Raw genomic sequence first — 23145 nt, 5'->3', positions numbered from 1 at the left:
ACACAAAAACATCTAATTATTTAAAGAAAGAATTTAAAATGGAAGATCTGGGAAAAAATAAAATATTGTCTAGGCATACAGATAAAGCATCATTCAAGTGGCATGTTAGTCCATTAGTTGACATATATAGAGAATGTATCAAAGCACTCTTATATTGGCAAATTGCATCCACTCAATTCTCCCATGGTTATTTTTTTCACTTGAAGTGAACAAATACACGCTTTGTCCTAAAGACTTTAATGAAAAATTACTTGGTTTAAAAGTACCATATCTCAGTACAATTGGTGTACTGATATCTTGCAAATGGTACTAGACCAAACATAATATTCTCTATCAATTTATTAACAAGGTACAGTTCCGCCTAAACTAGAAGACATTGGAATGAGATTAAACATATAGTGTGACACTTCCATGGAACAAGTGACATGAGCTTATATTATGTATTTACTTTTAGGAGTGTTGCAATATCATGAAAATTAGTTAAGGAAACAATAGTAGTCATTTCCTCAAATAATTCAAAACTACTGGCAATTCATGAAGCTAATGGTGAATGTGTATAGTTAAAATCTATGATAAAGTCTATTCGAAAGTCTTGTGAATTATCCTTTATCAGAGGCTCTAACAGTATTATGTAAGACAATGTTGTGTGTATTGCACAAATCAAAAAAAGAATATATTAAAGGCAATTGAACCAAGCATATTTTACCAAAGTTCTTCGATACACACAAGCCTTAGAAGAGTGGTGAAATCGGTGATCAACAAATAAGATCAAGTGATAATTGAGCAAGCTTATTCACAAAAGTTTGTTGTACTGCAACATTCAAAAAGTTTATATATCAAATCAGAATGCACCAACTCAAAGATCTTAACATTGAACCATTAAAAACAACATAATCATGTTATCATGAGGGGAGCATACTATACTTTTTTTTCCTTCGTCTAGGTTTTGTTTCATTGGTTTTATTAATAAGGTTTTTGACTTGGTAGTTCTAACAACAATGTCTACCTAATTTTTCTTCAATAGTAATAGTCATTCAAGAGAAAGTGTTATAAATATGTTCGAATAGTTGTGAATGACTTAATGACCTCATAATTATCCATAAAGACTTTTGCTATTCTCGATAAAAAATTAAATATTATTTTTAATTCTAATTTTTCCAACTCTTGTAAATAAGAGAGTTGGATCAATGAAAAACAAACCTCGTAGTTTTTCATAACTCTTCCTCTCTACTTTTTTTTCTTTTTTATTTCTGTTATAATAAATTTTCTTTTAAAAAAAAAATACTTTTAAATGACTTTTAATCACTCCACAGTCCCACCTGTAAATAAATTAAAATATATAATAAAAAATTAAAAGCAGGATTTAATTGTGTATATATATTCATCATCCAAAAATAAGGGTTAAAATTCATATGCGGAGGCAAAGTAAAAGAGCAAAGGGAAGAGGGGGGGAAGTGGGAATGCAGTGAAGGCGGGGTTTGGAGAAAGCAGTTGATAGGTGGGGTAGGGTATTTAAACCTTTTCACGAACACTTCGTCTTCTAGGTTGATGGCAAGGTAATTAGGAGAGTGAATCCAGGGTGATTTCACCTTATTTTGAGTAGAAGCAGCTGTAATGGAAGAAAAAGAACGGCATTCGGATTTATTCTTGGAATTCGCTTTCAGGAATGATGGGTTGAAGAAGAAGAAAGGGAATGATTCTCAGAGCGGTGGTGCTGTGTTTTTGTCGTCCATCCATCCTGTAAAGAAAGCAAACGCACGGTCCAATCTCCCTATGATTGATTTGCAGAGTCAGAATTCCAGGGGAATTTCGCCTTATTTCCAGAAAAAGAAAACCCTAGAATGCAATTCCAATAGGATTATCTCTCCCTATTTTCAGAAGGCAGTCAAGGAAGGAGAGGACAGGGATTCAGAGGCGCCGTTGGAGAGCGAATCAAGGGGGATTTCCCCTTATTTTCAGAAGAAGAGAAGGATGGTATTCGATTCCATTGCCTGCTCCGGTTCAGATTCCAATTCTCAACGGTTAATCTCTCCATATTTCCAGAAGGCGGTGAAGCAAGAAGAAAGGTATTCAGAGGAGCACTGCAATTTCCCTAATGAGACTGATAACAAGAAGAAGAAGAAGAAGAAAAGGAAGAGGAAAGGGAATGATACATTTGAAAGCTTAAAAGAAGAAAGGAAAATAAACGTTCAAAATGTTAAAATGGATGATCAAAAGATGGGAGTTGAGCTGCCCGTTTTCAATTCCAATTCTAGTTCCGAAAGGAAAGTCTCTCCCTTTTGTCAAAAGGCAGTAAAGGAAGAAGAGGAGATGAATTTAGAGGCCCAGGTGGACAGCAAACCAACTGTGGTTTCCCCTTATTTTGAGAAGAAGAAAAGGGCGGTATCAGATTCCGTTGCCAACTCCAGTTCAGATTCCAACTCCCAACGGTTAGTCTCTCCCTATTTCCAAAAGGCAGTGAAGCAACAAGAAAGAAATCCAGAGGAGCACTGCAATTTTCCTAATAAGATTGAGAGGAGGAAGACAAAGAAAAGGAAGAAAAAGGGAAATGATACCGTTGAAAGCTTTAAAGAACAAAAAAAGAAAATAAACGTTCAAAATGTCAGGGTGGAGGATCAGAAGATGGAAGTACAGCAACCCATTTCCAGCTCCAATTCCAATTCCCAAAAGAAAGTCTCTCCCTATTGTCAAAGGGCAGTAAAGGAAGAGGAGGAGGGGAATTCAGAGGAAGATACAAAGAAAGGGCATGAGAATGAAGAAAGCTTCAAAGAAGAAGGAAAGAGGAAAACAAATGCTCAGAATGTTACTATGGAAGATGAGAAAATGAAATTGCCAAAAAAGAAGAGTCGGGCACCACCGATTAGAGTAGTATCCCCATACTTCCCCATAAATGAAGAAGATGCTAAGAAACCGGTTCGAGCTATGTTTTTTAATAAGCTAAATGTGGCTTACAGAAGAAAAAGTCCTGATAATAATTGGAAGCCTCCACCCTCCCATTTCCATCTCCTTCAAGAAGATCATTACCATGATCCTTGGAGGGTCATGGTCATATGCATGCTCCTTAACTGCACTTCTGGTCTCCAGGTAATTTTTTGGGCGTCTTGTTTTTCTTTTATTTTTACTATAAGTATTTGTTTCTAATATTCCAGAGAATATGTTATATTGATGAATTTGAAGACAACTTATCTCTTGGTCCAGACAACATTTAGATTTAGGTGCACTAAAATTTTTTTATTGTTTGCTGTTGGAAATGAGAATTGTTTTTAACTTCCAATAATAGAGAGAAAATGATGATACAGAAAAAGCTTGTTCAGTAACCCATTTTCAATAACTGTGTTTAAAAACATTTCTTGAAAATGAGTCATATTTAGAAAACATTAAGATGTTGTTTTTCCTGTTCTCGAGATTGCAAGCACATTTACAATTCAAAACAGTTCAACAACAAACATATTCTTTCTTTACACTTCTCAAAATGCAAATGTTTCCAAAAACAGCCCTTTCCATTTCCCCTGCCAAACAGTCCCTATGTTCTGGCTTAGGGTAAAATGGGTTAAGTGGCTTCTCAAAACTTGTCCACAATGTTAGACTGAAATCAGGGGACATTTTTGTTTGCTCTTGGTACAATGTTGTTGAGTATTCCAACTATGATAAATTATGAATTCTTTCACTTCTCGCTTAATGCATAGTAATATCAGGTTTATTTTTATGTTGATTGTCTACTTGGATATTTTGAGGTCAGTGGCTTATAATTGTAGAAGGTCACCTCCAATAAACTTGTGCAATCTACAAATTTCCATTTCAAAATGTGTTACGTAAGCAGGTGACCTGATTTTGGGATTGAACATGAAATGAAGTCCTCGTAGTCATGGGCTGAAAACTGGATTCATGCATTGAAAATTGTAACTTCTGATTGTTTTTCTAATGACCTTGGATTTTAGCTTAGCTGTTTAGAGATATAATTGATCCTAGATTGGTACCAAAATCATTCCTTTTTCAGTCACCTACTGGGAACTTTAACCTCTTGAGAGTGTTTTCTTTGAATTGTTAGCCATTTTATATGAATTTATAAAATGAACTTTCTAATGCTGACTTACAAATTTCACTGAATTCATTAATTGTGACCCAAAATTTCATACATATGCAATTGTTGTCACAAGCTGTGATGGAAAAATTTTGGGGTTAATAAGCACTGGAAAATTGGGTCAGTTTGGGGGTTTCATATAGGAGGATTGTTCAGTATAGATTAGGGCTATAAGTAAGAGTGACAATAGTTGGTTTAGGTTTCTGGGCTATGGCAGTAGCTAGTTGAGGGTTTAAATAAGTAAATAAATATGTAAGAAGAATTGAGAAGAAGAAAGAGATAATTGTAGTTCTACACTAGTAATGTTCCTTCTCTCTCAGGAAGTCTCAACAATGTATTGTATTAGATATAGGGCATAAAAATTTCCATGTTCTTGCTTTAGGGTAAATCTGATCTTTAGGCGACAGCAATCAGATTCTATGGCTATAACAAAGTACATATACATGCTATTGGTCAGGTGATCTGCCTGTCCAATTAGGGTTGGTTTGGGACATGTGTGACTTGTATGATCTTGAAGTGGGCTGTGGAACCTAGATCTCATGTGGTGGGATTCATCATGATTGAGCTACCTGTTGGCATCCTACTGGTACCTGTAAATTGACCTGAGTCTGAAAGTTCTTTGTGCTGAGCTGAATTGGGATTTGGCCTAATCTTAGCTTTGTCAGTGTTTGAAGCCAGAAGCTCAAGTTGGGACTGCAATTGATCTGTGTTTTGCTCAATCTAAAGCCCACAAGGACAGAATTGCATTCTTTTGTTCTGACGTGTAGGTACTTGAGCTTTCACTTCAGGATCAATTGCTCGACTAAAGCTACAAGCAAGATTATTCCTTCTTCATTTATTAAACTTTAGTGTGTCTAGGACAGATTGATTTATTATCTAGTCTATTTCCAACTCTAATAGACTGGTTTTCTCTAGAAAATTAAAATTTTCCCAATTGAGCTAGCCCAAGCTGCATTAGAAATTTAACCAAACTGGAGATTGAGAACAGGATGCTGCAAATCTTTATTGGAAAAATGTCAAAGAAAGGATATAGTTTACTTATAAAACATTAGTCAGCCATATGTTAGGTAGATATAAGGATCCTAGAGGAGGAGAATCTCTATAACGACTATTAATAGGATGGTGGCTTGATGTGGCATCTCAAGAACTGTTTTCAATGTTAGATTGAAATAGAAATCATTTTTATTTATTGCAGGTATTCATGCTGTGAAATATTCTTACTGGGCAAATATTAGAGGTCATTGGCATATAATATTAGTTTTCCTTGATAAGATAGCTTATTATTAGTTTTTCTCAATAGGCTAGCTTACAATCATTGGTTGTTAGCTAGGTAGACTGTAAAAAGTTTTGCTGTCCCGAACAAAGTAGCTTACAAACTATTAAAAAAAGTAATTTTTTTTTTTAATCAGAAACAGGTTCTATGAGATGTAGAATTAAGTTTATGGATGCCCTTAGTTTTCTGCTAAAGAGAGCTAAGAATGGTGGTTACTTGTCAGGTTTTAGGGTGGGGGAGAGAGGAGGTGAGGGGGAGGAGGTATCTCATTTGTTGTTTGCAAATGATATCCTTGTTTTTTGTGAGGCTTCTCAAGACCAAATGGTTCATTTAATCTGATTTCCCATGTGGTTTGAAGTCTTCTTAGGTGTGAAAATTAACATTAAAAAGAGTGAGCTGATTAAAGTTGGGAGGGTGGACAATAAAGGAGTTGGCCTTTGAAATGGGACATAGGGTAAATGAGGTGCCAACTTCATATCTGAGGCTTCTTCTAGGTGCTCCTTTCAAGTTAGCGGTGGTTTGGGTTGGAGTGGCAGAGCAGTATTACAAGAGGTTGTCGTCTTGGAAAAAACAATATATTTCAAAAAGGGGGAGGATTATTTTGATTTGGAGTACATTAGCAAGTTTGCCTATCTATTTCAAGACTTTGTTTTCTATCCTGATAAAAGTTAAAGTGAGGCTTGAGAAGATTCAAAGAAATTTTCTTTGGGAAGGCAAGGCTTTGGAGAAAAAACTTCATCTGGTGAAATGGCCATTCTTCTGCATGAAGAAAAGAAAAGGGGGCTTGGGTGTAAGGAGTATCTCTTTGCTTAATAAAGTGCTTTTGTGTAAGCAGAGTTGGCAATTGGCTTTTTTTTTTTTTTTCTTTTTGATAGATAAGAAGCAATTGTATTGAAAAATGTCAAAAAAGGGCACACCAAGGTACACATGATGTATACAATGGCCGCCAAAAAAGACTAAGAAAAAGGTTCAAAAAACAAAAAATACTTCATCCTTCAAACCAAACCCAACCAATCAATGAAATCAAACAAGGACATTGATCTATCACTTATAAACAACTTGGACCAAGAAAACAAACTACATAGAAATAGGACTTTCAATCTATGATTAGAGAGCTCCTCATTCTCAGATGATCTTTTATTTGTCTCCTTCCAAATTATCCAAAGAAAAGCATAAAGGAGCAGCTCCTTAAACATTGTTCCGCTTCCTCCCCATAAAAGAGTCAGGCCAACCTAAAAGAGTGTCTTTGACAGGGGAGTGAAAGAGGAGCTTTCTGGAGACATGTTATAAGTGGAAAATATGGGTGGAAAAGGAGTGTTAGCGGTCTTGTGATGTGAGAGGTGTGTATGGTGTTGGGTTATGAAAGCTATTAGGAAGGATTGAGATATTAAAGTAGAATTTCTTTTTTCCTTTTTTTTTTCAAAGGAAATGGGAGGATGGTGAAGTTTTGGAATGATAAGTGGTGTGGAGAGGAGCCTTTGTATTTTTATTTTTTTTTCCATCTCTGTGCGGTATAGCCTCATCAAAAGAAGCTTAGGTGGTGGATTGATGGGATCAATCAAGGGAGAGGGGTCATTGGCATCTCTATTTTTCTAGAAATCTTAATGCGTGGGAGCTTGATAATGTAGAAAAACTTTTTGCTAGACTACAAGGAAAGATAGTGAACGGAAAGGAGGAGGATATGGTAGTGTGGATAGATTCAAGGAATGAAATCTTCTTAGTGAAGTCTCTTTATGCTGCCTTGGAGTGGGGAGTTGAACTTCTTTTCCAGCAGGAGTCATTTGGACTCTTATGTGTTTCATCTAAAGCAAGATTCTTTGCATGGGAAGCTTATTAGGGAAAGGTTTTGATTCTAGATCAACTTTAAAAAAGAGGGTGATGCTGATTAATAGATTCTTACTATGTAAAGTGGAAGAGGAGTCAATTGATTGCATTTTCCTTCATTGTCCCAAGGCAATGGTTCTCCAGTAGTTGACATTTTCTTTGTTTGGTGATCCTTGGGTGTTGTTGGCCACAGTGAGAGAAACTTTGTTAGGGTGGCATGGGTCCTTTATCAAAAAAAAGCACAATAGTTGTTCCTTTATGCATCCTTTTTCAGACTATTTGGGAAAAGAGAAATCAAAGGTAGTTTGAGAATGAGTAGTCTATCCAAATTCTGAAAACATTTTTCCTTGGTAATCTCCTTTGGGTAAGGTTCTACATAGGTGATAACATAATGTCTAATTGAATTTGTTGATTGGTTAGGTTCTTGGTAAGGGAGAGGGAGTTGTTTTTTTGGAAATTCCAGCATGGTGGTTCCTTGGCTCTTTTTTGTTGTTTTCTTTGCTTCTCTTGATATGCTTCATGTCTTCCTTGATGCATTATTTCTTTGGTTTATATTAGTACATCATACCTGTCAAAAAAAAATTTAAGTCTCCTCATAGTTCAATAACCTTAAAGGTTGATTTGGTGCATCAACCGATTCTGTGTTTTGGTTGGTTTTACAATGAGCTTGACTTTTGGCTGGGATTATTGGGTGGGTACACAGTTAATCCAGGAATGGTACCTGAGATGATCCTTTCTTAGTCAGCTTTCTCACGAAGGAAATTACCTGTTAGTGAGTGGAAAGTTCTTTGAACTCATGAACATTTTATGTGAATTGGTAGACTGAATTTTCTCTTCTACTAGATTGTTGAAAAATCATGAATTGTGAGCAATAATTTTATATGCAAAACTCCATGGTTATTGTTGTTTTTTTTAAACTTGATTTATCAACATATATATGATAGCCAATATTTATCATGGGCATTAGGTTAATGGTGTTGCAAGGCAGACCCTGGAAAATTGTTATGGTGCACAAGCCTTATGGACTAAGTCGTTGCCTAAGGGCAATAAGGATCATCAAGTCTCAGAAACTTATTTGTCAATACATGTCAATGGTCGGGATTCCTAACTAGGCTGATTGAGAGGTTTGTTTTCATTTTTTCAAGGGAATTTTTAGAATGTTGTTCTAGGAATCGGGCTGAGTTCTGAAAGCAATTTTAAGGACTTCCTAGTCTGTGACTTCAGCTAACAACAAATTAGGAGTCTTTCTGGGTTTTCCGGGCCTCCTTTTTTAGTACATATCCTCTTTCCTTCAAATAACCAAGCAAACTATTAAAAGAATTAATGGAGGAAAAAAAATGCAAGTTTCAGCTGTATTTGTTTCGACATACTCTGGGCTCTTTCCTATGGGTTTCTATTAAACATCTCATTTAATTAGATTTGAATCTCTGGTTGAGCTAAGTTTCAATTTCATTAGCTGCTAATTGCATGAAGATTATTCAGATAGAAATCTTCTTTATCTTGTGGGTGTAATATTAATGGAGATATCTCATTACAGGCAAGTAGAGTAATTTCCGATCTCTTCACTCTCTGTCCTGATGCAAAGACTGCTACAGATGTTCCCACCGAGATGATAGAAAAGGTCATAGAGACTCTAGGTTTACAAAAGAAGAGGGCAGCAATGATACAACGTTTCTCTCGGGAATATTTGGACGATAGCTGGACACACGTGACCCAATTGCATGGTATTGGCAAGTATGTTGGCCTATTTTTCCCTCTCCCTTTTTACCTTATTACTTTAACACCCCTAGAAAACAATTACAAGACTTTGTTTTTATGTGCCGAATTTTATCGACCCTGCGATCATGTCATTGTCTGATGGAAAGTTGCTTACTTTTCTCGTCTTTTATTGGCCAGATACGCAGCAGATGCATATGCAATATTCTGTTCAGGAGATTGGGGCCTGGTGGTACCCAACGACCACATGCTGGTGAAATACTGGAAATACCTTTATAAAGTTATTACTCCCTATGGATCTCAGAAACAATGAGAAAAAAAAAGTAGGATAGAAAATCATTTTGTTGTGCTTGGTAATGACGAATGTTAAGGAAAAGAAAACAGGAAGGAAAATGGCTTATTTTTGTTTAAGAGGGCTTTTCGTGCCAGGTTCGAGATCCATACAGAACATTTCCGTGACTTTCTCCTTTTGTTTAAGAGGGCTTCATTTGATTATTAATCTTTTCACAGGTTGTAAATTTACTTAAACTGAATGTAGTAAGCTGCATCCTTAGGCAAAAATTTTACATGTAAATATCATAAGGCTAAGAATATTGGCTTATTTTTTGCTTATTTAACTGTAAATATTAGCATGTGCCTTTTTTCCCAGGTCATTTGCAATTGCAGCATACTGGAATGAAATTACAGGGAATAGCTATTCTTGTTATCACCATATAAAAATTTTAATAAATATAAGGGAAAGAAAATAAGGAGGAAAAGTGAAAGAAAAGAAAGTTATGTTTGGTTCCCGGAAAATACTAAGGAAAGAAAAAAAATGTAAAAGAAAATGATTTTTTTATATTTGGTTGTTCTATGAAAAATATCAAGGAAAATCAAATATGATTAAAACTAATTAAAAACTTATGAATTTTTAAATTATTTAATCTTTATATTGATGAGTTAAAATAAATAAAATGAGTTTGAAGTAACAAAAAAAATAATTTATCAACTTTTAATCTATTTTTTTATTTTCCTTCACTTTTTCTTTCCCTCTGCTTTTCCTTTGTATTTTCTTTCCCTTGCATTTTCCTTCAAATTTTCTGGAAACCAAACATAGCAAAGTAAAAGAAAATAAAAAATAAATTCATAGTCAATAAATTATTTTTATATATTTCTTTAAACTCATTTCACTTATTTTCTTTAATTATATAAAGATAAAATGATTTTAAAATGTATAAATTTTTAACTAATCTTAATTATATTTGATTTTCTTTGATATTTTTCATAATGAAACCAAACATTAAAAAAAAAAATCATTTTCCTTAGTATTTTTTTTCTTTCCTTAGTACTTTCGGGTACCAAACATAGCGTAATCCAAACTAGGGTCAAATGATTAGTACACCCAACAGCCACATTTGTAATGTTAAATCTATAGCATGCATAACCGTCTAAAAGAGCAAAAGGGGCAAAGGAAATAAAGAAACAAAATGATTTAAAAAGGAAAGAAAGGGTTGTAAACCCTTCCAAATTAAATAGTCACATGGTAGTGAAGGATTTCAAGTGTCTGAAAAATAGGAGAATAAATTAAACCAGGGTAGGAGAATCATGATTCTGGAAAATGTTTGGCTATATAGACACTCTGTACAAGAATGCATGCTATCTTAGCTAAGGACGATTAAGAAAAATGCGGGAGATGGATGAAATTAAGGCCGCAGAGTATGTAAACTCAAGGGAATGCTAAAGAAGAATGTTGCCACAAAGCAGGAGACCACCTGAATTTATTCTCTGCCGTTGTCTCCATCTTTCAAATAGAAGATCTTCGTTGCATTTAAGACTCTCATACTCATCCATGTCAAATCCTGATCTCCTAAAGGATTGGCCCTGTGAACTTCCAGGTCCTCCAAATTTGCTCCCCAGATCGTGTCCTGTGTTAATGGAAGGGCTGTCCACAATTCCAGGGCTCCAACTACCATGGCTACTGATGGAACGGTTAATTTGATCTTGTGCATTCATGCCCTCCTATAATGTGTTTAAAATGACAGATAAATGTTAAACAATGGATTTAATTGATAAAAATGGAGTTGACGACACTCCAGAATAACTAGAATAATGTCTTGACATACAAGCAATATAACAACACTCTGTGAAAAGTTATCATACAATGGAACATTTAATTCTACATACAAGTGCTGAAAAGGAGTTCTGTTATGTGTAAATGGTCTACTCCTGCTAATTCCAGTGTGACCAGAGGAGATTGCTAAATACTTGGTGGCAGTAGCACAGATTTGTATAGCCTATTCACAGGAGTATACATTTATTTTGGGAAATATATCGACCCAGTCTTTGTGGAAGGGAAACCTTGTTATGGTCCTCAGGTGAGAATATATGTTAGTATGTAACTAAGGAGCATAACCAGTAGCATAGTCAAAATTGAATCATGCATTTCCAAAACACAGTAATCTAACAATGTAGCCAAAAAAGATTTATGTTCCTTCTAAACAACTATCTCAATTATCACCTCAAATTCTTCCTTTTACAAATTTCAACATGTTATGGATATGGTAAGTATATTACAGCTATGTTTGATTCCAAGAAAATTTAAGCGAAAAAAAATATAAGGAAAAGTGAAGGGAAAAAAAAAATTAAGTCAAAAAATTATTTTTATTCCCACTTCAAACTCATTTTATTTATTCTAACTCCTCAATATTAAGATTAGATAATTTGAAAATACATAAATTTTTAATTAATTGTATTTATATTTGATTTTATTTACTATTTTCCATAGAAAAACCAAATGTGAGAAAAACATTATTCTTAATATTTATTTTCTTTTCGTAGTACTGTCCAATATAATGATTCTCTTATAAACTGAAACGAGATCCATAACACACCGCCCAAATAATACACATCAGAATCAATATCATCAGATCAGGAAATCCAGTATATATCATTTCAGGCAAGAGGTGCCAAATATATAGGTACTTATTTACCAAATATCTCAATTTAAAACTACAACAAAACCTTAAAGTATAATTGTAAGGAAAAAGAAATAAAAAAAATCATGAAAGATACTTTGCAGGACTATAAATTAAGCAATCATGGAAGATCCCTCTTCACCATTTACTAGTGAGATGGAGAAAACTTGAAACTAACAAATTAATCATGGCCTGATAATTATGTAGTTGATACTGTCCTAGAAAAAGCACTATAACACATTATACAAAAGTAATGTTCTCCAATCATTATATTTTTAATCTATATAAAAAAAAATAAAAATAAAACAATTGTAGCTAATATTATTGTTTACTACCATATTTGCCATGCCTAAAAAAAAAACAAAAAATTAACAATTATAACACAGTAAAACACGGTATGTGGGTAATTAAGAAACCAACAATGCATGATTCACATTTGTTCAAAGTAGGCTTAAATCTAGCTAGTTCCCTTTGCTAATATCATAGTTATATATAAGAACTTACTTTTTCAATGAGAAGTTAAAAGCAGAGGAAAGTTACCTGAGCTGAATCCCACACAAGAGTTTTTGGAGTCACTGGCTGCTTTGTCTTCTTGTTGCATGATAGGGGAGAACTATCATTATGAGTCTCCCATTGCAACCAAGGGAGAACCAACCCATCCATTTCAGAAGGAAGAGAATAAGATGGTGCTGGGCTTCGAAAAATTTCTGGTTCCCTGCTATGCTTCTCAGGTTCCCTTGGTTTTGTTATTCCACTTAAAGTTGAACTTCCATCACTCCTTTCACCATCAAATGACGAAATATCTGTATCTTCAACATTTGATATGAAGTCCTCAAAATATTTCTCTGCCTCCTCAGTCAGTCGCTTAGACATCCTATTTCTGTCATTACTTCTCTGAAAATTATGAACACATTAAAGGTAATGTCAATGGAAGTGTTTGTCACCACTTCCCCCAGCTAAGAACACCACCCACCATAAAATATATGTAATCAATAAATTTGCTAGGACATGGCAATAGGAATGCAGTTCATGTACTCTGGTAGAATGCAACATAGAAAATACCTTTCTGGCTCGTGATGGTTTTTCTACAGAAGCTGTGTCCTTAGAATCAGGAAGCAATTCTTTTACAATCTTAGAGAGCTCTCTCCCACGTTGCTCCTCCAATAGAATTTCAGCTAATAGATCTTGTTTACGCTTCTCTGACTGAAAAAAAATTAACAAAATTGTCAATCTATCACCAGTGTTTTGTTCTTGGAAAAAATGAAATGATCCCAATTAAGAAAAAAGTCATTGCATGGAAACTTTAGCAAACTTATTATTATTTTTAGGCCAGTTCCAATCTTGAAATTTGAGCTCAGGCGCAAGGGCCGGTAACTCTCTGATCGTGACTAAACAGTCATATCAAGTCACACTAAATATTCAAATGCATCTCCCTGTTAAGGGCACCGTTAGTAATAAATGCCCTGATCATCACTAAACCAGAAGTAACATGCTTCTCCCTGTTAAGGGCACCATTAGCAATAAATGCTGTGAGGTTTAGGCCTCTGTAGAACATATTTCCCACTGCCAAACATGAGAGTTTCAGTAATATATGTTCCTTCCCATCTAATCAAAAAGATAACTAAAAAAACTGATAGTGCTTGTATTAGTGAATCCGAGTAGTAAAGTACATCTAAAGTTTTTAGGGCGAGGGTTAATCATGCAAAACATTCTTCCCTTTTCTTCCTTGTTTCTTCCAATGTTTTCCTTTCTTTTTCTTATTTTTGCTCATTCTCTTACCTTCTGCCAAACAACTAAATAAAGGTCCCCATTTTCATTTAAGGGGGAAAAAAATGGAACACTATGTATGTTAAAACATATTAAAAAAAAAAAAAAAAAAACCAAGGCCTTATTTTGTAACTGTTTTTTAAAAAAATTCTGAAAAATCGTTTTTAAGAACAATTTTAAATTCTCTAATGTTTTGTAGAATAAAAGTTTGTTTGGGAACCTAAAATATTTTTAACCTGTTTTTAATATTTTTAAATATGTTTCAAAAATAATTTTTAGGTCTAGAGTTTTATTTTTAATCATTATATATGTTTGTATAATTATTTTTTAAAACAACTCTAAAAAAACAAGAGAAAACAACTAAAATAGTTTTCTAGTTGCCAAATATGTTTTCAGTTTTTTTGTTCTGAAAAACAAAAAACTGTTCTCGAAAACAATCGTCAAACAAGCCCTAAGGCTCCGTTTGGCAAATGTTTTTTAAAATAGTTTATGTTTTTCAAAACCAAAAAAAAAAAAATAGAGAAACACGTTTGGTAGTCAGAAAACAATTGTCAAACATAACCTTAGTTTTTATTACTAAAAATAGAAAACAAAGTATTTTCAAAAAATATTTTTTAGTTGTTTTCACTAATTTTTTAAGGGTTGTTTTAAAAATAATTATACTAATATGAAGAATGATTAAAAAAATTATAAATAAAATTTATTTTTAAAACATATTTAAAAACATAGAGAAGATGTTAAGAACATTTTAAGTTCTCAAACGAACTTTTGTAGTACAAAACATCAAAGAACGGTTTTCAAATTTTTTAATACTGTTTTTGAAACAGTTCCCAAACAAAGCCTAATTTTCTTTCAAAAAGTGATCAAAGGATGCATGCAAACAAACACCCTTCAACAGCAACCATTACAGCTCATCAGATGAAACAATTTACAAGTACAAAGTGGAATATTTGACTCATGCAATCAAACATGTCTAACATCCACCAAAAGAAATGCTAAATTATTGCAACCTTCCCATCATCCAAGCATACCTGTTCCAATTTCGTAGCATAATTTCTTCTGACAGTGGAAACATCAAGAACGTCGGAATTATTGGATTGCAGATGATCACCACTTGTGTTTGTGTTTGCCATGGCCTGAACAATTTGTAAGAGACCACAGAAATTTTTGGCAAGCAAAGGATAAACCAGATTTCGAACATGTAGAGCAAAAATCAACAACATTATTTAGCACGTGTACAGAATGCTAAGTTATAACAGACCTGTTCGAGTTCCATTTTGATCTCTTCCACAGCATGTCTAAGCTCTTTACGCATTGCCTCATACAGCCCACCATTCACATCATCCCCGGTTGGGTGCTCGGCCTGGTATCAAAAGACAACAAAAAAAGCAATAAATGTAAAAGATAAAACTTAGATACCAATCAATGCATAATTAAGTGTTACTTTTATCAAGTAAAGCAACCTTCTTCTGTGCATAAACAGCTCGTATTGTCTTCACAATCCCATTTTTACTGGAACAACCATCCCTTGCTTCATCATCGGTTACAGCAGAAGACTGGCTCTGAAAGGTCCAAAATATATTATTTTAAATTCGGATAAATTATAGAACCCCAAACCTGATAAAGAAAAGCTTTAAACAACATATAAAAGAAGATCTCAAATAAGTAAAGGTATCATATGAGTCACAACTAAGCCATTCAACCCGGTCTGCCTGTCAGCTTCCCCTTATTAAAAATCCCAGTCCAATATATCCTCATCTAGATAAAATTATTGACAAAAGTAAGATCAATTCTTCTCAGGCTCTCAGCCATATAAGATGGAAGAATCTTACAGAGTAACCATCATTTGACTTTAATAGATCCTTCTGGCTCAAAGACCTTCCCAGAAATCTACGATGATTTGAAATTGTAGGCTTCTGTGATGAAGGCATTTGTCCATTTCCATCACTGAAACTCTTCAGATTAGCACGATTCCTATAATTTTGAGAAAGATCTACATCGCTCTGCCATTTAAGAAAATGAATAAATAAAACAAGTGAAAAAAGCATGTTAAACAAACAAGAAACTGTAGTATATGCATTCATTTTCTGCTTCAAGAATATAATTTGTATTAAATCTCACCCTAAAATATTGCATAAAAATTATTGAATGCCCATAATAGCAGTAGCAAATCATGTCCTGATATTTCCTATTTAATAATGCCTGTAGAAATCAGGAATCCAATGGTTCCAACAAGGTTGGGAGAAGATCCATACCAAGCAAAAAAACTAGCAAAGAACTCATTATTAAAAAGGGCCCAAGCTGGAGGTGAACACATGCAATAGACCACACTGTCCTACCAACCAATGGAGCCTCAACTGGTGAAGGCAAAACAAAGAGAAAAAAAAAAAAGGAAAATTACAAGGTTCCAATTCTCTAGATTCCAACAAAGGCTAAGATCGAATACCTTCCAACTGATAGGTATGTATGCAAAATGTTCATAAAACCAAGACAGTCAAAGCAAGGATGGAATAGAAGACAGACATTATGCAGTGAACCCCCGATAATTGGGCTAATGTATGCCAAAAGTGTATGTAAGTGTATTTGTGCATTGGTAATTCCAAGTCAAAATTCCCGTTGTGCTAAGGCTCATACTCTTCAAATTCTCCCTTGGTCACTTGCTTTTTCCAAATTGTTCATATTTGAAGATGGCTAGAGTTGATAAGTGCATTTGAGGTGATGGATGATGGCAAACATTGATCAACCGTGTTTTAAATTTTTATCCTTTTATTGGAAAATGAAATTGAAGCTTAAGAGTGTAAAACATTTTGATCAATCAAACTAAAGGGTAATGGTTTATGTTGAACCCAAATTTTTTCAATCTTGTCCGATCAATTAGACATCGATCACAACTATGAATTGTCATGATTTTCCAAACAAATCTCAATCGTTGGATGGGTTTCAAAACCCTAATACTCAAACCCTCTTTCTAGAAGTGTAGAGGATGGATGTAAGAGTGAAAAACCCAATTTTGAGCTTCAAGTTTTTCCTACAAGTGTTCGCCTTGTGAGAAAATCAATTGAGTTTGAGTTGAAAATCATTTTTGAGTGAGAAATTTTTGTTCCAAATGGGTTGATTCACTATGCTTTTCATCATCTCTCATATTGCTCTAATATTCAACATATTGGGGTAAAACACAAGTTTCTTCTTGTGTGGATTCAAGAAGAGGTCGAGCTCCAAGCCTAGCGTGGATTCCAAGTATTTTCCGAAAGAAGAAAGGCGGAAGCTAAAGCTTGAAGGCTCTAGGCAAGTGGTTCAGGAGAGGATAGAAGGGCCCAGGCTTGGTAAAACCTTGTACTCAACTATTTTTTCTTCATAGTGGATTATTTGATTACTTGAGGCTCATGGTTTTTTATCTCTTCTGAGGTTTACCACATTTAAAAATATTGGTGTTATTGTCTCTCTATTTTATCTAGTCTTTTGATTAGCATTTCATTAGCTTATGTTATTTTCATTGAATTATATTGAATGTTTAATTGGAGCATGAGCTGATAATTGCTATTGGAGCTTTGAAAGAACAATATATATATCAGTTTTTGTTGATTGATGTCAAGGAGCATGTGAAAATGAGTGTTTGTGTTGATGCAATGTCTTATATATATCATGTTTGGGGAGTGTTGTTTCATTTGCATTGAATAACTTGTTTGGGAAAATGTTGGTGCATTCATTGTTGCTTGTGATTTACTTGTTTGTTCATAAGGTTGAAAAACAGGGGAATTGTGAGCATTTGTGAGATACCATCTCTAATTGTTTTAAAAACACCTATTCACCCCGGTGTTATCCATAGGTGAGATTCATCTTCAGTGTATAAATCCAAGACAACCAAAACTAGGATGGAATGGAATGGAAGACAGACATTACACAATGAACCCCAGATAAATGGAATAAAGCAAATTGCATGTAAAACAATAGATGCCCAGGCAAGAAATTTTATTATATTTGTAAAAAAAAATGTCAATGAACTCATCTCAAATTCAATAACAAAACATGTATTGTTCTTCAATTTTCTCTAGTATGTATAAACTTTACATATATATATATATACACATATAAAGATATACCTCATCAGGTAAACTGATCCAAACCACATTCCAATAACCACTCAAACTACAAGTCTTACCAACTAATAATCCCTCAGTTGAACACTGACAACCCACACACCAAGCGCACTCATATCAAGGAGTGTAAAAAGATCAATAAGGTATATATAAGCTATGAAACAACATGTATGGTTTCTAAGTTCAACAACACACCCTTATTTCCATGCTTTTGACCCATATGCAAGTGAAACATCTCACTTAAATAACTTAACTCTACTCACTTCACAAATACTACAGTTGCCAGGGCATATGCAAGCCCATGTAACACCTGATAGTATTGATTAAAAATGGAAGTATCCAAGTTCAGCATTACTCTCTTTTTCAATAGTAGCCAAAAAATGATGCATGAGGATACTAGTTTTCACAAACATTTCACTTTAAAACAAATAATCTTAAAGCTCGAAAAACAATATTTCACAATGCCAAGAAATAAATTGTTTTTAAGAAACAGTTCTCGTAAACTAGTTATCAAATTTATTTAGTGTCATTCTTATTTTTTTATGTTTCTCTTATGTATCAACACTCGTACGTGACAGATGGTAGACCCATTGCTTACACTCAAAGATTGGGAAACTAAGAAGGACCTTTATGTTAATGGCGACTCATGTTCTACGCAGGTAGGAAGACGGTACTAGTTAAAGCCTGAAACACGGGTTCTCTTCATGTTTCATTACCTCTGAAGTAGCATAAATAGATTTGTATCATACATCCGACTAAGCATGCAAAGATGCTAAAATCCTCATCAAAGAAAAACAATTTCCAACTATTCGTAGAAAATGATGGAGATTTAACTGAATTCAATAAATGATTGCAGATTTTCACCTCATAATCGCTAATCTGCTGCCGCACCACCGAAACCGACCTTCTCCTCCTCGAATTGTTGTCAGAAACAGCCCTTCCAACACCAAAATTCTCAGAAGTACATCCATTTCCATCAGCGCCTCTCCTCGACACCGACCTCCCCCGCCTCTGAGACGACCCTGCCGTCACGGAATGGCCAACAACAGAAGATTCAGAACTCCGACCTCTCTCGGCAGACCCGAAGAAATCCACCGCCAGATCATCTAGGCTGATCTCCGGGAACCCCGATCCTCTCACAGTATTAACAAATCTCCCCTTGGGCACCGGAACCTCCTCGAAATCCTCCTCCTCCGCCGCCGGAACCTTCCGAGAGAACCGGCTGAGACTCCTCGACCGGCGATGAGCTGATGAGCTGGAAGTCCCGGCTCTTGACGGCGTCCCGATCGACGACCTCTTAGTTGTCGATTTGAACGCTGACGTCGCCATATTCACTGAGAAATGAATCCAGAAAAGAGGGTTTCCACACTCTAATTCTCCATTCAAGGGAGAGTAATTTCTAGAAAGAAAGAGAGAGAATGAGACTGAGCTGACGGAGAAGCCACGAAAATGAAACCTTGGAGTGAAAGAGAACAAAGAAAAGAGAAACAGGGGGGGCTGTTTAATTTGGCGGAGAGATCGAAATTTGGGGAATTTTTGAATGGAGAATGTAAGAAGTGGACGGAGTTGCCCTTAATTTTAACACGAAAATTGTATCATAAGTTCATAACCATATAATAGGAAGAAGGAGGTGGGGGGCGAATCGGTCAAATATCTTAATTGTTGGAATTGAATATCTAAAATGATATCTCACCTTATTTCACGCCTCCAACGTTTGGGTGGGAAGGGTTTATGGTCTTACTTTTTAAGTTTGAATTTCGTTACCATAATCCCATATCATTTATTATTAATTAATTAATTAATTAATTAATATGATTCATTTTCTGATCCCACAAATCTTCCAAGAGATTGCCAAAGTGAAAGGGCCCCTACCATCCCCAGCATTTTGCTGATTCGCTCAAACTTTTATGCAAAGGAGTGGTCAAATGGGAAAATTATTCCAATAATTTCCAAGGATTGAAACTTTCAAACTTTCAAATAATTTGTTTTCCACTGCTATAATCACTTTCTGACATGGACCGTACTTGGCCCGACTCCATCCAAGATGCCCGCAGACCAACGACTTTTTTTAACTTCATTTTTTCTAATATTTCATCTTTTCATATTTATTTATTTTAATTATTTATGGGCATTTTAAATATAAAATATGTAAAATAATAATATGTAATAAATAATAAATAACTAATGAGAAATTTAATATAAAAATAAATATATAATGAACAAATTTAGATATTTAGTCAAGATATTGGATTTTATATATTTATACTAAATAAAATATTTATTTATTTTATAAATCACTAAATAAAACTATTTTGACATGTTATTTTATTGTTTATATTTTTTAAAATTTTAAAATTTTCATATGAAAATCATAGTTAATAATTCTAGTTTTAACTTTTTGCTTATGGTTTTAATTTGATTGTAATTGTAACTTTTCATTTAATTAAAATTTTTAAATATTTGTTTATATAAAATAAAAATTATATAAATAAAAAATAAGATATACATTTTATAAAAAAATTATATTTAATCATTTACATTAATTTTTTCCTAAAGACTCTTGGTTGTTTACCTTAGAAGTTGTGCACTACACAAATTATGCACCTCTACTTATTCAAATTGGGCATTTCCAATTTATTTAAATTGTTCACTTCGTTCGAATTGCGCAATTAGACATACAATATTTAAACTTTATATGGTCATGTATTTTGTTTTTTTTTTTTTCTTTATTACCATCAACATAAAGCAAGTAACAAGACATACTAATTGTCGTACCCCAAGACCCACTCTAAGGGCATGATGGTCATTTCATGTCATAAGCTTGAAGGCTCAAAGTAGAAACAACGCAAATATTCATTTTGTAATTGAATGGTTACTAATTACCAAAGTTTTATTCAAATTAATAAAATAAATAAATTTTATAATCCCTTATTCTCAACTTCAAAACTAACACATCAATCAAAGTATAATAATCCAAATAACTTCAAACTCGAATAATTCAAATGAGAATTAAATTTTGACATCTAAACAATGTCCAAAATAAAGTTTAAACCAAAATCCTAATAAAAGCAATTTCCCAACCTATCCATCACTCTTCGTCCGAACTGAGAATACTTAAAAAATTGTCAACGAAAGGGAATGAAATCAAAGTTCAATAAAAATTATTAATATAGTTTCATGGATCAAACATTTTCAACTATGATTCTAAATAGAAAATATAATGTATAATCATTTTCATAAAAAATTTTGAGTTTAAACATACTAACACATTTAAAACTTTTTAACCAAACATTTTCATATTTAAGTCAAAACAATTTCATGTTAAATAACAATTGCATTCAAAATATTTTTATTTTGGTTATAGAATAATAAATGGTGTCCAATTAGGCGAGACTTTACAAATGAGTTGTTAACCTCAAATTTATTCATTTTAAGGTGAATGAAACCAAAGGTGAACAACCTATTGACTAGGGTCGAAAATGTTAATAATTATAACCCGTTGACTAGGGCTAAAAAAAGTAGAGTCAAACACTTCATTTCATTAATTCGAACTTACAAAACAAAAACAACATATCTCCATAATTTTCATTTTTTATAAACAAAGAAAATAGAAATAAAATTTTCCATAATTCAAAATAACATATAAAAAGAATTTTATTTTTATTTTCAACTTCCTAATCAATAATAATTTAATTAATGAGTTTTCATCTTCAACATGCTCTTGCCTTATTATTATTCTAAATTTCTAATTTACGTAAGATTCTTGTTTTGAAAATCTTCCATATTTACTTATTTGTTTAATGTAAACTTCTCCAAAACTTACTCCTTTTAGTTAAATGAATATTTTTTTCCTATTATTAGTATTATCCCTAATATTATATTCAACTTCACACTAATAATTTAAATCTATGAGTTTCAAAATTTTTATAAAATTCATATTTCTTCTTAATCTTACCTTAACCATTTTTTCTTTTCTCTACTTAAATTAAATTAAAACTTTTACTAAAGATAATTATTATTATTATTTCCAAGTCCTAATGTTTCCTAATAATTAATCTCATACTCTATTGCTACCTAACAAGTACCCCTAACAATTACCAATTTTTTTTTTATTAAATGTAATATTTTTAAAAAATTAAAAGAATGCACATTGAAAAATATTGATAAAAATATGGCACATTTTTCCATATGGGTGCCATGTAATCACTATCAGTAGAAAACCCTTATTTCCCTTTTCAAAACTCTCGTTCTCTTCTTCCTTTCTTTCATTTTCTGAAAACCCTATTTTTCGCTCTACACTTTCAAATTCTAACTTCATTTCACGAAGAGATGTTGGAGAAGCACAAGGCTTTTGCTTTTGGTCTTCATTTGCTATGAAATATGCAGATGCGTTGGCTTCTATCAAGGTATGCGAAGGTGTTCCCTTAATTGTTTGCAAAATGAATTTGCAATCCTCAATGAGGGCCTTGAATTGATTAGAATGAAGTCTTTCATGTCTTAAAAGGAACCCTAGGTCTCGGGGAGTTGTACTATCAAAAGTTTTTAACCCTCTTGTTCTACTTTTTCTTCATAGAAAGGAGACCGAAGTCACCTTCATCTTCAACGTCGATCATCCTAAAAGTTTTCACCATTTTTGATCGTCAATAAGGTAAGCTTGAAAATTTTCTTTTTGATTTTTTCCTTGTCTTTTTTTAGCTATGCTTGTATTTATCTTCAAAAATTTTCAGATTTAAGGTTTCTTGTTATGTAGGTAGAGGGTCCTCAATGTGTGCAAATAAGGGTGGGGTGACACAAACAATCTCATCCCTTGTTTGGCAAAGACTACTGAAGGTTAATTATTTGTTTCCAAAATGTTGCTTTCCAACTTTATTTCATTTTCTAATATTTATTTTTAAATCAAATTAAGGTAAAACATGCGCTAAAACAATGCTAATTAAAAAATAAATAAATATTTTGCATTACAAGTTTCATATTTTTGCAAGTATGGTTTTTAAAATTTTTATTAGAGTGTTTGTTAAAAAAAATCCCTAATTTTGTAGCACGAGCTTTGAAGATTTTTAATTTTCAACCCAAAACTTGTACATCTTGGGGAAAAAAAAACAAAGGGAAAATGGAATTTGAAATCTTTCTTGCTTTAGAAACATTTGAAATTTTGAATGGGTATTTGTCAAATTTAAAAATGTTAAGAACATGAACAAGGAAACCCACTTGTTCTTTTTCCATTTTTCTACCCTTTAGCATCCTTCTCAATGGGGACATGTTTTCCCAACTTTAATTTACAGTAAACAATGAGACCATTTTGCATTTACAATGTAAAAATGCAGAGTGGGTTTTATGCTAATGGATTCTAATGTTTATATAGTTGTGAGGGATTTTTATTAATACATGATCAAAACTAGAAAGAGCAAAGTTGTAGATTAAGGTTACATTTGA

The 23145-nt window shown here is 33.4% G+C and overlaps 2 protein-coding genes and 1 long non-coding RNA gene across 5 annotated transcripts; 2 read left to right on the top strand and 1 right to left on the bottom strand.

The window, feature by feature from the left end:
* Positions 1 to 1426: 1426 nt before the first annotated feature.
* On the top strand, positions 1427 to 9542 carry LOC100244192 (methyl-CpG-binding domain protein 4-like protein). 2 transcript variants are annotated; one of them, XM_010648036.3, is made up of 3 exons: positions 1427 to 3084; positions 8716 to 8912; positions 9075 to 9542. In XM_010648036.3, exons 1-3 carry the CDS (start codon positions 1615 to 1617, stop codon positions 9205 to 9207), a joined length of 1800 nt encoding a protein of 599 aa, XP_010646338.1. In that variant the 5' UTR covers positions 1427 to 1614; the 3' UTR covers positions 9208 to 9542. The 2 variants fall into 2 exon arrangements, with proteins under 2 accessions (XP_010646338.1, XP_010646339.1); XM_010648037.2 differs by lacking the exon at positions 9075 to 9542 and adding an exon at positions 8146 to 8302 and having other exon boundaries at positions 8716 to 8820.
* An 806-nt stretch (positions 9543 to 10348) lies between these two features.
* LOC100249354 (uncharacterized) lies at positions 10349 to 19302 on the bottom strand. Of its 2 annotated transcripts, XM_002271777.4 has the most exons (8): positions 18577 to 19302; positions 15448 to 15618; positions 15079 to 15177; positions 14877 to 14978; positions 14647 to 14751; positions 12911 to 13051; positions 12389 to 12742; positions 10349 to 10892 (listed from the first exon to the last, which is right to left on the bottom strand). In XM_002271777.4, the coding sequence occupies exons 1-8, from the start codon at positions 19039 to 19041 to the stop codon at positions 10611 to 10613; spliced, it is 1719 nt and encodes a 572-aa protein (XP_002271813.1). In that variant the 5' UTR covers positions 19042 to 19302; the 3' UTR covers positions 10349 to 10610. The 2 variants fall into 2 exon arrangements, with proteins under 2 accessions (XP_002271813.1, XP_010646337.1); XM_010648035.3 differs by lacking the exon at positions 15448 to 15618 and having other exon boundaries at positions 18577 to 19298.
* A 2638-nt stretch (positions 19303 to 21940) lies between these two features.
* LOC104878169 (uncharacterized) lies at positions 21941 to 22711 on the top strand. The gene is made up of 3 exons (XR_785075.3): positions 21941 to 22118; positions 22286 to 22360; positions 22463 to 22711. It is a non-coding gene; the product is annotated as an uncharacterized LOC104878169 (long non-coding RNA).
* The last annotated feature ends 434 nt before the right edge of the window (positions 22712 to 23145 follow it).

This window comes from Vitis vinifera, chromosome 17 (genome assembly GCF_030704535.1).
Source record: "Vitis vinifera cultivar Pinot Noir 40024 chromosome 17, ASM3070453v1".
Classification (NCBI taxonomy): Eukaryota; Viridiplantae; Streptophyta; class Magnoliopsida; order Vitales; family Vitaceae; genus Vitis; species Vitis vinifera.
The sequence above is the reverse complement of the archived record's forward strand: the minus strand, read 5'-3'. Positions and strand labels throughout refer to the sequence as shown.